The 15,837-nt window shown below is 42.5% G+C and overlaps 1 protein-coding gene and 1 long non-coding RNA gene across 4 annotated transcripts in view; one reads left to right on the top strand and one right to left on the bottom strand.

Moving 5' to 3' along the window:
• ANTXR2 (ANTXR cell adhesion molecule 2) overlaps positions 1–15,837 on the top strand; it is a 176,799-nt gene that overhangs the window by 84,986 nt on the left and 75,976 nt on the right. For both annotated transcript variants that reach the window (XM_034770867.1, XM_034770866.1), the window contains 2 exons: positions 4,755–4,796; positions 9,810–9,908. In XM_034770867.1, the coding sequence (XP_034626758.1) occupies positions 4,755–4,796; positions 9,810–9,908 (141 nt within the window). The remainder of the gene's footprint in view (positions 1–4,754; positions 4,797–9,809; positions 9,909–15,837) is intronic.
• On the bottom strand, positions 442–14,320 carry LOC117877624. Of its 2 annotated transcripts, none has more exons than XR_004645775.1 (3): positions 14,034–14,320; positions 13,560–13,775; positions 442–692 (listed from the first exon to the last, which is right to left on the bottom strand). It is a non-coding gene; the product is annotated as an uncharacterized LOC117877624 (long non-coding RNA). The 2 variants fall into 2 exon arrangements; XR_004645774.1 differs by lacking the exon at positions 442–692 and adding an exon at positions 7,300–7,378.

The raw sequence follows: 15,837 nt of genomic DNA, 5'->3' as shown, positions 1-15,837 counted from the left end.
CCAGCATGTTAACATTATTCATTATCCCAGTTAGTTGCCTATTACTGTCTTCAATGTAAATATCCTTGACTATTGATCACTCCTTCAAGAACATTAGAGAAACGGTGGATGAAACCATAGACATGTTGTCTTGCTGATGGAAGTATTTAGTTTCATGGGACAGGAAGAGAGCAGCAGCTCCCAAACCTAAAAACTGTTATATCACCAGAATCAAAACAAAAAGGAATAAAGTTGTTACAGACTTTGAACAAAAACAAATGAGAACTGCAGAAGTTCCTGCCTTCTATTATCTGCAGGCAGTTGGTGGACTACACTTTAGATGACTTAGGTATTCTGCTTAATCATTGGCAGGAGTCAGTTCTCGAGATGTTAGTTGATCTGCAGTCTATGTACAGTACCAGGGGTTTTTTTTGCCTTTTATTTTTTATTTTTTTAAAAGGGAGTTCACTGTTGACAGTTCTTTCACTCCTCCTTGAATATCAGAACATATGATTGTATCAAACTGGCTTCAGGCTCTAGTGCTGACATTTCCTAATGCCCACATCACTGGAACATTTGAAAAGTGTTAATGAGTGGATCAAAAGGACTGTTGCCTGAAGCAACTAACTTTTTTTTTTATATAAAGAAAATCGGCTCTCCTCCAAACTCAAGTCTTCATTCTTTGTAACTAAGTAAATGAGATGCAGTCCTCCCTGATGATAAAACCAAACAAAAAAAAATTGGAGACAAATCAAATTGTACATATGGTTAAGACAGAGAAGTGCTCTTCAGAACCGTCAGTACTGCATTTTACTAATGTGAATGAAGAAAAAAATTCAGGCAATCTTGCAATATTATGTCTTTTAATATCTGCAAATTCTCATACTGCATTTGAATAATTTACTACAAAAAATGCCTAAATTCCCTAGACTGTTTTTTAAAATTGCATTTAATAATGGCTTCCCAGTGAACTTTGCTTTAAAAATCAAATTGGAATAAGTACTGACTGTGTGTGTGTGTGTGTGTGTGTGTCTCCTCTTGAAACATAAGGGTGGGAGCATTTTCATACCATTTCTCTCAACAGGGCCAAATATCTGCTACTCAAAGCAGATTATTTTCTCACACCAGTGTCACTTCATGGAGGGGTACATTTTCAAACAAGGTTCATCTTCTGAAGCTGTTAGTAACTGCAGCTGATTAATGCATTAGCTCATTTTAAATCTAGTTTATCCTACAACTCCAGTGAGTTTAGCAGCACCATTTTAGGGCTTGATCTCATGTCCGGTATGTCAGTGGAAAGGCTTCCACTGACTTACAAAGCCTATTGAAGTTGTCACGAGTCTTTTCCTTGATTTCAGTGGAGTTTAGATCAGGCCCTTAATGGGTTTTGGATTAGATTTTTTTTTTTGTGGTTCAAATCTTGGTCCCATTGAAATTAATAGGTATTTGGTGCTAATGAGCATTAGCCCACATCATAAAATTAATACGTATTTTGGCACACTTAGTTGTCTCTGCTTAGGAGAGTCTCAAGGGCGTAAGAAAGAAATGACAGTTATGAATTATTGATAAATAGTTATATAGGGTGTAGAGGGGCAGACTCACCCCTGCGGCACCTCCTGCTGGTGGTCTCTTGGAATTAGCTCGTTTCAGCATTGGAGCACCCCCTGCAGGCCAGTGGTCTGCCTGTCCTCCAGCCCCCGTGTCCCTCTTTCAGACCCCAGTACCCTTTTATCTGAGGTGCTACCCCTTGGCAGTACACCCCTCAGTACTAGGGTCTCCCCTCCCCAGGGAACCCCCACTCACTATCCCTACCTCACCTCAGAATAAGGCTACTGCCAGTCACCAACTAGCCCCCGCTCCTTGGGGCAAGACTGCAGTATAGGCCACTCATCACAGGCAAGGTTGGGTTTGCACCTGCTGTCTTGGCCTACCCCTGGGCTGCCCTCTGCAACCCCCAGTACTCCTTAGCCTCCTACTAGGCCACAGCCGGGGGCTTTCCAGGCTGGAGTTCCCTAGCCTGTCCCCAGCCCTGCTCCACTCAGGTACTCTGTCTCTAGCTCACTGCAGCCAGGCCCTTCTCCCTCTGAAGGCAGAGAGACTGCTTGGCCTTTATTTGGGCATAAGCTTTCGTGAGTAAAAACCTTCGGTGCATCCGAAGAAGTGAGGTTTTTACTCACGAAAGCTTATGCCCAAATAAATCTGTTAGTCTTTAAGGTGCCACCAGACTCCTTGTTGTTTTTGTAGATACAGACTAACACGGCTACCCCCTGATGCTTGGCCTTTGGTTACCAGCGTTTTTATATAGGACCAGCTGAGGCCTGATTGGGGTGTGGCCCAGCTGCAGTTGCTTCCCAATCAGCCCAGTTTAGCCGCTCCCAGCCACAACCCTCCTCCAGGGCTGTTTTAAGCCCTTCAGGGCAGGAGCGGGGTAACCACCCTGCTACAAGGGCCATAACGTTTTGTGGCATTTTACTGACAGAAAGGTGTGGTGTTTAGATGTTGCTTGTAATTGTTAGAACTGGGAGCACTGGCTGCTGGGAGTCTGAAAGGACAGGAAACAGGAAGGAGGGGAGAGGAGTTGAAGAGGCTGAGTGAGAGTTACAGAGGGTGCAGCAGCAGCTTGGTAAAGAGGTTTCCACTGTAAAAATAAAGTCCTGTTGAAGTTTGATAGTACCTTGCTGGTTGATACAACAAAAAGCCTCAGCTCTGAAAAGGCCTCAGACAAATAGCGAAATTTAAGATAATAGATAAAGAAAGTGGAAGGAAAAAGGGATGGGAGTTGAAACAAGATAATGTGAGTTTTATAATATTGAGAGAATCTTATAGGTGTTGATCTTTGGATAAACTTCAATGTTTCTTGGTGCCTATGCACATCTTCAGGTGCCTAAATACCTTTGCAAATCTGGTCCGTATCCCCTCTGCTTCAAGTTTCCCATCTATAAAGTGGGCATAATAGTGCTGATCCACTTCACAGGGATGTTATGTGGATTAACTAGTTAATGTTTGTAAAGTCCTCTGAGATCCGGTGCTGGAATGCACTACAGAAACATTATTTATTCATCCTTAAGTTAAAAAGTATAGGAGGAAAAATCATGTTCTAACACACTTTTGCAAGCATGAAACAAACATCCTTCCGTTGAAAGTCCATAATTTGTTCTCCTACCTGTTGAAGGTTCTAAGAACTAATGAACCAGTTTAATATTTTAATTCTGAAGTATTTGGTAATATGTTTCCAGTTATATCATGCATTTACTTTTAACTGTATTCGTTTTAATATCATACCTCTATGTGATGCCCACATTTATTTTGGAAGTAAACTATTTTGGTGGCATTATTATCTGAGATGTCAGTGGTGACATCCAAGTTACTTTTATCAAGATTTAAAAAAACATTTCTTCTACATATGATGCCATGAGTCCATTTATTTACTTGATATTCAGAGGCACTGGTGAAGGTAATTAAAGTACTGGAATTAATGGCAGGGATAGGGATAAAATAACATAACGAGTATTTCAATACAAATATAATTTTGGGAGCTTTTTATGTAGCAGTCATTTTATATATTTTAATCAAATCTGTATTGTACCAATGCACAAAATAATCATGAGTCCTAGTATAGGTGGAGTATTTCTTTTTTCATATCTGAACAATACTGAGGCACAGAAAATCATGACTGTTTGTATAGATAAAGTATTTCTTTACTGTTAGCTTGGCCACAGAGCGAGCCCACCTGTAGTCTGCTAAGTGCAGCTTGTTTCTGTTTTGCAGAAAACTGTTTCTGACTTTAATTTTTGCTATCATCTTAATAAATACATTGGTGCATTTTTTCTGTTTAATGGCTTGTTGGAAATTTTGAAGTGAGTAGCCGGGGAACATGCGCTGCATGTGTGTAAGAGAGCAGAAAGAAAGTGGAAGGGGTTTAAGTGGCGTAAGTCTATTTTTTATGCTATATTGCATATTAAATTAAAGACTAAGACTAAGCTAAATAAGATTAGGAGCACTTCATGTAGAGCGAATAGTGGGCTTTTATTACTAACATGAAAGCTCCCTGGCATGCGCTCGCCTTCCTGTTTTCCACTCTGTTGACAAATTGTTAATATTTATGTGCCAGAAACCCCGTGGATGGCTATAAATTAGAAATGAACCTCCTTAACAGGAGGGATTATTTTCCAGTAGCAATTTAAGAATGCTTGTGAATGTAGCAACACCGCACTGTAGGCATTCCACACTGAGCACCACAAAGGAGAGCCATTTTGAAATTATAGATCTGAAATGTGAAAGCTGCAGAAATAATTTGGGTGGATAGTTTAAAGGCCTAGAGTTGATCTTGAGTTTCCGGAAGGCATTTCACACTTGTCACTGGGCCAGAAATTCTCCACATGACATGAGAAAGCTGGTTTATAGTTAAGCAAGTCCTGAGATAGACTTTTGGGCTGCCTTTTGCTGATACTGACTAATTAACAACATAGGACTTCATCACTGGCTCTTACTTAGAATGACTGAACCTTATCCAATTAGTAAGTAAATGGGCAGTCATGTCCCAAAGAGTGCCTGTCAACAAGTTGATTTTATTTTATATTAGAGGGATGGTGTTCATCCCCACACACGTTTGGTAATCAGGAGTCCAGGGAGTTGCAACAGCAGTTGCCAGTTTGTGAAGAAACATTGGGGATTCATAGCGGAATGGTTAACAACTAAGGTACTCTATCAGATTTTGAAGGTCATTTGCAGTCGCTGACTGCTGTCACTCATGCTTCTCTTTGTATTGTTTTTAGGTCATCAAGGATCCTCCACCACCACCTCCAGCTCCAAAAGAGGTACAGTATGAGGATGTTTGTTGACCCTTACAAGAAGACATCATCCTAGCAAACCACCAGTTACATTAATTACATTACACCATCCTATTAAATATTGCTGTATATTACAAACCAGCTCTTTTCCCCCAGTTGCTGGAGAGAAAAGATGTCACAGTGGTTAGGGTATTTTCCTGGCACGTGAGAGACCAAAGTTCAGGTCCCAGATCTGTCCACAGACGACTTCTGTGACCTTGGGGAAGCTGCTTTTTTTGTGCCTCCATCTGTGAAATGGAGGTAATAGCACTTCCCTATCTCACAGAGAGGTTTGGAGGATAAATACATCGAAAAGATATGAGGTCCTCAGATATTACATTGGTGGGGACCATGTAAGTACCACAGATAACTAGCTACTCTAGCCACAATTCCTCCTTAACTAGCGCCATCCCCTCTTTGGGCTGCATCTGTCCCACCTTGTTAAAAACAAAATAAAATAATCAAAGGTACTATATTTTTGATGCTGATAATAATGATACTTGGTGCTTATCATATGTGATGCCCAGTTTTATTTATTTAAAATAACAGTAAAACCCACCATAACAAGAAACTCGAAGCTTCCTAACAGCGAACGATCTTAAAATAACAGTTCATGACATACACTGAATTAACTCAGCCAGACAGTAAATTAAAGCACCAATAAAACCCTTTAATCATCCCCTGCCCCCTTGTTCTCCTCCAGGTACATATTCTAAACTTCCTCCCAAAATTCTTTCAAATAAATGGCTTTGTGTTGCATGTGTGCTCTTGCACAGGCCAGACTGCTAGAATTCTGGGTGGCATCTGACCCACCTTTTTAAAACAAAATAATCCAAGATACTGTATTTTTGTTGCTGGTAATCATGATACTTGGTGCTTATCATATGTACAGAGTTCTGTACAAATAACCAACTACAAATATTGCTTTGTTTTATTATTGAATATTAAGCTTGTAGTGATCAATGGCTCCATGTCTAGTTGGCAGCTGGTTTCAAGTGGAGTGCCCCAGGGGTTGGTCCTGGGGCCGGTTTTGTTCAATATCTTCATTAATGATCTGGAGGATGGCATGGACTGCACTCTCAGCAAGTTTGCAGATGACACTAAACCGGGAGGAGTGGTAGATACGTTGGAGGGTAGGGACAGGATACAGAGGGACCTAGACAAATTAGAGGATTGGGCCAAAAGAAACCTGATGAGGTTCAACAAGGACAAGTGCAGAGTCCTGCACTTAGGACGGAAGAATCCCATGTACTGTTACAGACTAGGGACCGAATGGCTAGGAAGCAGTTCTGCAGAAAAGGACCTAGGGGTTACAGTGGACGAGAAGCTGGATATGAGTCAACAGTGTTCCCTTGTTGCCAAGAAGGCTAACGGCATTGTGGGCTGTATAAGTAGGGGCATTGCCAGCAGATCGAGGGACGTGATCATTCCCCTCTATTCGACATTGGTGAGGCCTCATCTGGAGTACTGTGTCCAGTTTTGGGCCCCACACTGCAAGAAGGATGTGGAAAAATTGGAAAGAGTCCAGCGGAGGGCAACAAAACTGATTAGGGGGCTGGAGCACATGATTTATGAGGAGAGGCTGAGGGAACTGGGATTGTTTAGTCTGCAGAAGAGAAGAATGAGGGGGGATTTGATAGCTGCTTTCAACTACGTGAAAGGGGGTTCCAAAGAGTATGTATCTAGACTGTTCTCAGTGGTACCTGATGACAGAACAAGGAGTAATGGTCTCAAGTTGCAGTCGAGGAGGTTTAGGTTGGATATTAGGAAAAACTTTTTCACTAGGAGGGTGGTGAAGCACTGGAATGGGTTACCTAGGGAGGTGGTGGAATCTCCTTCCTTAGAGGTTTTTAAGGTCAGGCTTGACAAAGCCCTGGCTGGGATGATTTAGTTGGGAATTGGTCCTGCTTTGAGCAGGGGGTTGTTGCCGGCACAGGGGCCCGAGGACAGCAACAGTGAGGTTCGTTGCCCGGAGTGCTTCGCGCCAATAAACATACCGGGGTGGAGAAACAATCAAAGTTTATTTGAGATCTCAAAGTGGTGCAAGGAGACAGGCAAGTCTCAAATCGAGCACACCAGCAAAAACAGTTTCTCTCTTTATACATTTTACAACTAAGCCCCCCCCCCCTCCCCCTTCCTACCACCCCCCTACTCCCCCTCCCCTCTCTACCGAAGGCCTGTTTATACATTTAAGCAACTAAATCATTCTAGGGCTATAAATCTAGCTTGTTAGTAACTTCTCTCTAAACAGTTATTTGGTCCTGTTTACCCTTAGTTTATTACCCCTTCCCCAACTACAAACATGCAAACCTCATCATTATTGTTTGGTACCTGAAATGAGCAAGGTCGTAATTGCTAACTAGCTGTTTACACATTCCAATTCCTGTCCTTGGCTGTTGAGGTCGATCAGAGTTAAACATGGAAGGACAGAGTTAAAACATGGAAGAACTCTGGCTTAGGCAGGCCTAGTAACCCCAACAGGGTTGGACTAGATGACCTCCTGAGGTCCCTTCCAACCCTGATATTCTATGATTCTGTGAGATGGAGGGCACATGGTAATCCAACTTTGCCTGAGAAAACACAAAAAGACTTCATTAAGGTAAAATTAGGGTTGCAGGCACATACCAGTGTTTTGAATTTATATCACCTTTGAGGAACATTACAATTAACACCCCCACCTTCACCCAAAAGCCCTAAATATTAGAAATCCAGGAAATTCAGAGCTAAGGTTACCACTTTCACAAAACCACACAGTCACACACAAATGACAATTAAGGCCCTGATCCTGCAAAGACTTAGAGGCATATGCTAAACTTTCTGTAGCGTGAGCCAGCAGGCCTGATTCTCATTTATACAGAGGCCCCTTTTTACCATTCTGGCATTGTAAAAGGGCCTTAAACTAAGCAAAATTGCAGTTAACAAAAGGTAAAATCAATTCGTAGTTATCACACGAGTTAGGTCAAGTTAAAAACTGTTTCATTTTGAAAAACTTTGTTTCAAATTTTTAGGCTTTTCCCCGCCCGTTCTCTCACTTCTTTTTCCCATCTTCTTCTAGTGGGGGGAAAAAAAGTAGGATTTCCCCCCCCCACCTTGTTTAAAAAAAAAAAGTGCACACAGATACATCGTATATCTGGATAGAAATGGATTAGGGTGTGATTCCTCTTCTCGTTACATGTTAAAAATTGCAGATGTTCAAAATTAAAGGCTATAGGCTTTATTATACTTGTATACACCAGCAGAAAACAGTGCCAAATAATTGTTGGGGCCAGATGTTCTTGAAAATATTGGACAGCTAGTCCAGGATTTGAGCCATCACTTTCACCATCACTCCTTTATCTGAGCTCTCTGATTTAGAGAGATTCAGCTGAACAAACAAATTTCTTAAGATGAACTGTAAAGAGAGCAATATGCATTACTTCCAAAATCGATCCGAGAACCCTACATTGCCTTGGGGGCAGAGTTAAGATTGGGATTGTAATTTGAGAATGACTGTCACTTGTGAAAGGGAAACCTTACCTCTGAAATTCCTGGGGTTCTAATTTTTTTTTTCCTCTTAACTTGTAAGTCTGATAGTGACGAAAGTCACTTAAGCCACTGACAAATGCTTGCAACTTTGACTTCCCTTAACAAAATGCTTTGGTGTTAGAAGTTCCTTCTGTTTGGAAATCGTCCGAACATGGGACTGGGGAGGGATGAAACCTTGGGTTGGTGTCAGATTGGGGTGGGGACATTCTCCCCTTCCAGATGGTTTGCTGAGATGTGCAGGAGAAGAGCCTGTCGTTTGTGCACTTCCCACTCTGGTAAAATCTCCTTTCCTGCAGATATTAGGAATTCCTTTCTGAGGACCTCATGAGATCTATGGAAGTGGGATGGAAAAGGGGAGAGCAGAGGGGAACCACGCTGCGGGATTAGCCTTCTATTCCTGTGGAGCAAAATCCACTCCTGGGGTATAGAGAAATAGGTCTTGTCTTGGTGAGCACCTTAGGGAATATCCAACAGAATGTCCTTGAGCTGGTATCTGGATTGGAGATGTGAGCAGTAGAGCAAGGAGGGCTGCCCCTGAAACTGACTGGATGAATCCAATCATTTTAATCATCTACAGTCTGTTCTCAAGCTATGATCTGCCAAAAAAAAAAAAAAAGGTGCTACAAGACTCTTCTATCTGTGGAGCCCGCCGCTGTTCACAGTGTGGCTTAGTGTCCAAGAAGCTTTGGAGAATCTTTGTAGGCTGATTCTGCAACCTTCTGTGCTCTGGATAGCAGACCAGGTCACTCAGTCCTGGGCAAGTGGGTGTTCTAGGAGTATCACGGGTGGGTCTGCACATGGGCCTTGATTCAGATTTAAGTGTACGTTCAAGCAGGTCCTTAAGTCAAGTGTGTGCGGCCACAGCTCAGGATCACTTGGTCCAAACGTCACATGGGAGACCAGCGGAATATGTCTGCTACCCACCCTTGGCCCTCCACTAAGAGCTGCAGATCTGTTGCGATCAGTCTACTGCAGGCTGTTGATGATTCTGCCCCTCTGTCCTTTGGCTATTGCCCTGGGTTTTGTACAGAGAGCAAAGCCATTTTACTGGAGCAGGCCTCTGGTTGGGAATCTGGCTCTTTAAGCACACAACGTTTTTAAAAGAGGGAAACAATGTTAATGATTTTTCTCTCTCAGTGTTTTGTTTGTTCTCATTACTGGAAAGGAGGATAATGGGGTGAATGAGCTCTGATTAGTGGAAAGTCCAGTTTATTAAATGGCTTGAGAACACTGGTCATAGTTTGGGACACTTCTGATGGTTGCCAGCGATGTTCTCCCATGTGCAAAAAACATTTCCAAGCGTGCCCAGATAGCATGTGAAATAATGAAAACTGCTAGCCATGTGAGTGCCTTTAAAATCTGCTGCTGTCACACTAGAGTTATATTTAAGTCTGGAAAACTCTGTTTGTGAACACTAATAAAAGCATGTGCTAGAAAAGAACTTGGTGCAAAAAATGTTTTTGACTTTATGGACAGGAAGAAGAAGAAGAAGACCCATTGCCTAACAAAAAATGGCCGACAGTGGATGCTTCCTACTACGGAGGACGAGGAGTGGGAGGAATTAAAAGAATGGAGGTTTGTACTCTGGAAAGAAAGAGAAACACTGATGCTTGAAAATACAAGTTTTCTGAGGCTCAAGTTGATGGCAACAAAGTGTGGTGGAAATATAATTGTATCATGTTTGCTTGCTTCCCACCGACATCAGCCTCCTAAAATGTTTACCCTCTGAAAGAATCCTAAGCGTATCTCAGCAGATTATGGAAGAACTGATTTCATTAGTTCCATTTGATCTGAACTCTAAATAGATGCTGAAAGGCATGCTGATTCCATCAAGCTAATGAGGAGGAGAGTGAGAGCCTTTTTGAGTGTTTTGGAAGAAATTGCAGCGTAACATAAGTACTCCAACTGTGGGCCAGCCAAACGCACTGACAATAGTGACATTAAGGAGAGGCTTGATCCGTAAGGAACGCACAGCTACAACAGTGCCTGTCTTTGAAGAGACATGATAGCACCATGTTAATTAAAACAGAATGAAAAATGTGCATCCTTATGGGTATGTCCTTATGTCACATTTTATAGTTAAGTCAGCCTGTATGGAATTTGCAAGGCAATTTTCTTGTGCATTTTAACTTGATTTAAAAAAAAAAAACCCTGTCAGTATCCAAGGTATCAAAACCACAACTAAACATAACGGGGCCCACTCCTCCTTGAGCGCTCCTGAAATCTGCTTCTGTAAGTGAGGGCAGAATTAGGGCCTTTGGCAGTTCTAAATGATTAGTTTAGAGGAATGTAGATGGAAAAAATGTTTTATGCAGCACCTTTCAAATCCAAGCGATCCCAGAGGGTTTTAGAAAGTACACTCGGGCCTCAATTTACACGGTGGTTACGTTCTTGAAAAAATATTGTTCAAATAGAAATCGTGTAAAAAGATATCAAAGGCCTATGGGAAATAAGGGTTTAGGTTCCATGCTCACATGATGACCTCCCTAATTTATCCAATACAAGTTTTATTAAAATCTTTTAATGAAATTTAAATTTGCTACCAGCCTTTACTGATGTTGAGGATGAACTTGAAATTATTGATAATGCTGATGTTGTTGAAGTCAGAACTCTGAGGATTCACCTGGGGTGTCTGGGGCGGCTGGGGAGTGTGGAGCGTGGAGCAGTGGGGTGGGCCCTGACTTTGGGTGGGTGGGCAATGGTGGGGGAGGAGAGGCAGGAGGGATTGGGCAGGAGGGATCGCCTCCCCTCACCCCTTCCAGCCGGCCTTGCGGAGGGCCATGGACATTCTGGCCAGGCCCCCGCCCCAGCCCCAGGTGTGCACCTGGGGAGCGGGGTCGGGGCATGGGGGCTTGCCCCGCTCCATCCGCCTGGCATTCTAGCCGGGGAGTGGGCAAGCTCCCGCGCCCCAACCGCGCTCCCCAGCTGGAGTGGCGGGTGGGTGGAGCGCGCCTGGGGCAGTGGTCCCCTGGCCAGAGTGTCTAACTCCCCTCCAGCCAGCCTTGCAGGTGGTGAATGAGGAGGCAGCCCCGATCCCTCCTGCCCCATTCCTCCTGCCTCCTCTCCCCCGTCATTGCCCAACCACCCGAAGCTGGAGCCCACCCAAGTGTCCAGTCTTGGTTATGCCACTGATCTGCGCATCTTGGTTACCGTGCTGCACCGTGTAAAAGTGAATCCAAACTGTGTACAAAAACAAAGGGTCACATTAATGGACTGTGCATAACTGAGACAGTGTTTAAAAAAAAAAATGCCGTGTAAATCGAGGCCCGACTATAATGAATTGGACTCCAGAGTATGGGTCTGGATTCCCACCTGGGGTCATGGTGAGTCTTCAAAGAAGGTTGCAGAGTTTAAATGGTAATATTTTTGAAAATGGGGCATGTTCCTATTAAACAGGAACCTAACACCTAATTTAACATAAATACACCCTTGTTGCAATTAAAAAGTTTACATTTACCACATAGCCATATTTACTATTCTAAGTATAGAGGAAAAAACAGTTGCATCTCAGATACCCATGTGTGCAACTACAAGCAGATGTTACCTTATAAGCACTGTGGACCAGATTTTTAAAGGTATGTAGGTTCCTATCTGTAAAATGGAGATGATAATGCTTCTCTATTCTCTCTGAGGCTATGGTCATTATCTGACGTTTGTAAGACACTGAGGTGCTATGGTGTTTGGGCTTATATAAGAATCTAGCTCAATAGATGATAGGACAACTTTGAGAAATCTTCAGGTTAGACAATAATAGGGCAGTGGTTGTGCTGGTAACAAGAGAGTTGCACCTGTGATTTTTAAACTGATGCAAAAGGCTGTATGAACATTCTTAATTCAGTTTTAACCAGGCTTATTTCAGTTTAGCTTGAGTCAGTTCAGAATCATCTTAAATTAAACAGAAGTAAGCCACTTTTACTACTACCGCAATAAGAGTGCCATGCATCGTTTCCACCAGTTTAACTAAATTGGTTTAAAAGCTGATTTTAAGTTAAAGGAGTGCAACTTGCTCATGTGGACAAAGTAGATTGCAAGCCCTTCAGAGCTGGGATCCTGTTCTCTGCTTTGTCTGTGAGTCGTGTAGTGCACTTCTGGCACTAAATTGCATGCATAATAAATTACAGTGAGTATTAGCTCAAACACAGCATTATTTACAAGACATGTTTTAATTTATCGCTGGAATTTTGGCCAGGACAAAGGGCTAAAAGCTGAAACCATTTTGAAATTATTGTTGAAAACACAAACATGGTACAGTCATAGCCAAGACCCTTTTAAGGCCTCTCCTACGTGGTACTCAGCCCCTCTTGCCCTCTGTGGGAGTTGAGAGTACTCAGCACCTTGCAGAATTGCCCTCTGATCTTTCAGTTACCTTCCGCCTGCATAGCCATGTATGGCAGTGGAGTGTGAGACTTCACCTCTGATTGGTAATACGGGATTCAGTGGCCACTATTAATGGAACAAAGTGGCACAGAATATAGGGGAGGGGAGTTCCTGACTTTCAAATTATATTAATCGCCCCTTTCTAGTCCATCTGGGTGAGGAGATATCAGCCCTTAAACCTTTCACTGGATCAGGACTGAATGTTGTCTGTCTGGTGACTCAGGCAGGTATAATTGTGGAGGTAGGGGGCAAAAGGAAAGATTTCTAGGAAAAGTGAAGGTGAGCTGGTCCTGGTGACTCCAGGGAACATTAGGAAGGAGGCTTCTTTTTTACTTGACGTTAAACGTGGACACAGAGTTTTCTAGAAACTTGGGTAAATTAAGGAAAAATAGGCAAGTTTTTTAATTTAAAAATTGAAAAAAAAAACCCCACAGAAACCCTAGAGCTTTCTAAAAAGCTTTGTTTCTCCTACTTGATTTACTCCTGTGACATCAGCCCCTACTGACTCTTCTTTACTGTCACTTCTCTTCTTAGCCACTGTTCTTTCTCTGCCCAGTTTCCTGCTGAATCTTTCTAAAATAAAGTTGATACTGTATGGAAGGGCTCTACCCCTTCATTGTTTCCCCATAGCCTGGTTTACCCTCTTCTCCATCATTCTGATCTCTGACTCCAGTGTTTCCTTTTTGCTACTGAATGTGCTACTGCCTCTAACTCTCAGTCTATCTTCTCAGCTCTATCCCCCTTTCCTATCCTCTCTTGCTCCTTGTTTCATCCCCTACTTCTCTCTTGTTTCTTCTGCTTATAAGCATGATTTTTTATCTTTGTCGAAAAACTCACTCCTGAACCTACCTTCACCAATGTCCTGACCGCCTCCTCCTTCACCAAGGTCCTCCTTCACCATAGCCTTCTCTCTGCTATGTCATAGAGTCAAGTCTGTGTTCTATTCCTCTGAGTTTCTGTGCTGTTTTCAGTGCATATGGTCATTCAGTCTTCTTCCACTTCCTCTTGTTCCTCTGTGCTTTCCTGATTCTCTTGCAGTCCTGTAGGCAGTGCCTTTACTGTTTCCTTAGATGGGGAAGAAAAGATAAGAAGGCAACAATCTTATAGTGACCCACAGTGTCTCTCCTTTCCTCTCCTCTCCTCTTTCTATACTCTCTCATTAGGTAACTTTCATTCACTTCAGCAGTTTCAGGTACAACCTCTCAGCTCATGACTCTAAAATTTACTTCTGTAGCCTTGACTTCCACCCCTCCAGCCAGTCTCAGACATCTCAGATGTTCTGACACCATCTTGAATTTAATCTCTCCCAAACAAACTTCTTACCTTTGCTCCAAATCCCTTTCCATCACCATAGACATTCCCCCCGTTCTTCCCATCTTCCAGGGGGTTATCGTCTGTGTCACCATTGGGCCCTTTTTTGCATTCCTTTTTTCTACCATGTCCATTTCTCTCTTTGCCACCAACTCCTTTCCTCTGTTAGGAAGGTCAGATAAGAAGTTGCCTTCCCAGGCAATGCTATTGCTCTTCCATGCTAGTCCAGCATAGTTTAGCCACCGTTAGCTAACTCTGAGCAGTTCTTCCCAGCTCTGTGTTTTAGAATTGCCTGAAAGTTTTCTGTTGCTGCGTTGACAGGCCCAGCCCACAACAGACGTAAGTTTTCATATCAAATTTGGGTTGTCAAACTCCACAAGTTTCAATTTCTTCTTAGTGAAGCTATTTTAAGCTGAAGGGGAAGGTCATTTCTTCTATAAGGAATACACCATCTAGCACTAAATGGTTTTAACAGTGTTTAAAACACGTTTTAACAACTTCATAAAAAACACTGTAAAAGTACTGAAAGATACAGAAACATTTGTACGACTTATTGGGCTTTCATTTCCAAGTAGACCCTGTCTAATATTTCAGTAAGAAGATTCCCTGTTTTTTTTTTTTTTTTTTTTTAAGTCCTTAAGTAACCTAGCAGAAAGGTTCAAATTAATCCTCTGCCCAAGAAATAGCAGCCTGTATTTTACCAGGTGAGTTATTAGAGTACGCTTGGACTACCTTATTCACTGCAGTGGGGTTGCACTAATGTAAGTGATAGAAGACTTTGGCTCAATGTTTAAATCATGTTTTTTTCTCCAAGACATTTTTCTTTCTTTGATGGGCCAGTGTTTCTTCTGTTCTGTATCCTTACAGCTTATTGAGTGCACCTTTATATCACAATGCAAATATGTGCCTTTCTGACCATGAGCGGTAATAAAGATTTTCGTTCCATTTGAAATATTCACATATATATTATGTTCTATGCGATGGAGATAACCATGTCATTCGCATTTGGCCACTTCATCTGCATCCTGCCCGCTATCTCTCTCCCACAGAACTACTTCTAATATTCCAAACCTCTGAGCAGCTCCAATCAGCTTCCATTTAAAAAAAATACTGTTGAAGAAATAGTTCTTTCTTGTCCATAAAAACTACTCTGGTCTGAGGTACAGGACAGGTAATAGCCAGTTCTGCACTGACAGGTTTAAAGTAGATCTCCGAATTTATCTGAACTAGAAAAGTCAAGTTATTAGAACTAGAGTAGGTTTGTACCTTTTAGCAAGGAAAGGTTTCCCAAATTTCCAGTGGCACAGCCTTCTTTCGATATATGGTACAACAGTGGTGAGCAACCCGCCGCTAGACAGTTTGTTTACGTTTGCATGGCCGCCTGCAGCTCCCAGTGGTTGCGGTTCGCTGTTCCCACCCAATGGGAGCTGCGGGAAGTGACGTGGGCCGCAGGGACATGCTGGCCGCAGCTTCCCGCAGTTTCCATTGGCCGGGAATAGCGAACCACGGGCACTGGGAGCTGCGAGCAGCTGTGCAAATGCAAACAAACTGTCTCGCGGCCCGCCAGCGGATTTCCCTGATGGGCCACAGGTTGTCCACCACTGTGGTACAACCTTCATTTAATATTTTGTTTTAGTTTTCCAGTATTGAGAATTAGCAAGTTATGTTTCAAGACACATCTAGGAGAGCTGGTTACAAATCACGAGAAATGTTAGTGAAAATGTTCATGAATTTTTTTCCTTTTTTTTTTTTTCCCTCCCCATAAAAAACTTGAAATTAACTTTTTTTACCCAGTCCTATTATCTAGTACACATAT

This window comes from Trachemys scripta, chromosome 5 (genome assembly GCF_013100865.1).
Source record: "Trachemys scripta elegans isolate TJP31775 chromosome 5, CAS_Tse_1.0, whole genome shotgun sequence".
Taxonomy (NCBI): Eukaryota; Metazoa; Chordata; order Testudines; family Emydidae; genus Trachemys; species Trachemys scripta.
The sequence above is the reverse complement of the archived record's forward strand: the minus strand, read 5'-3'. Positions and strand labels throughout refer to the sequence as shown.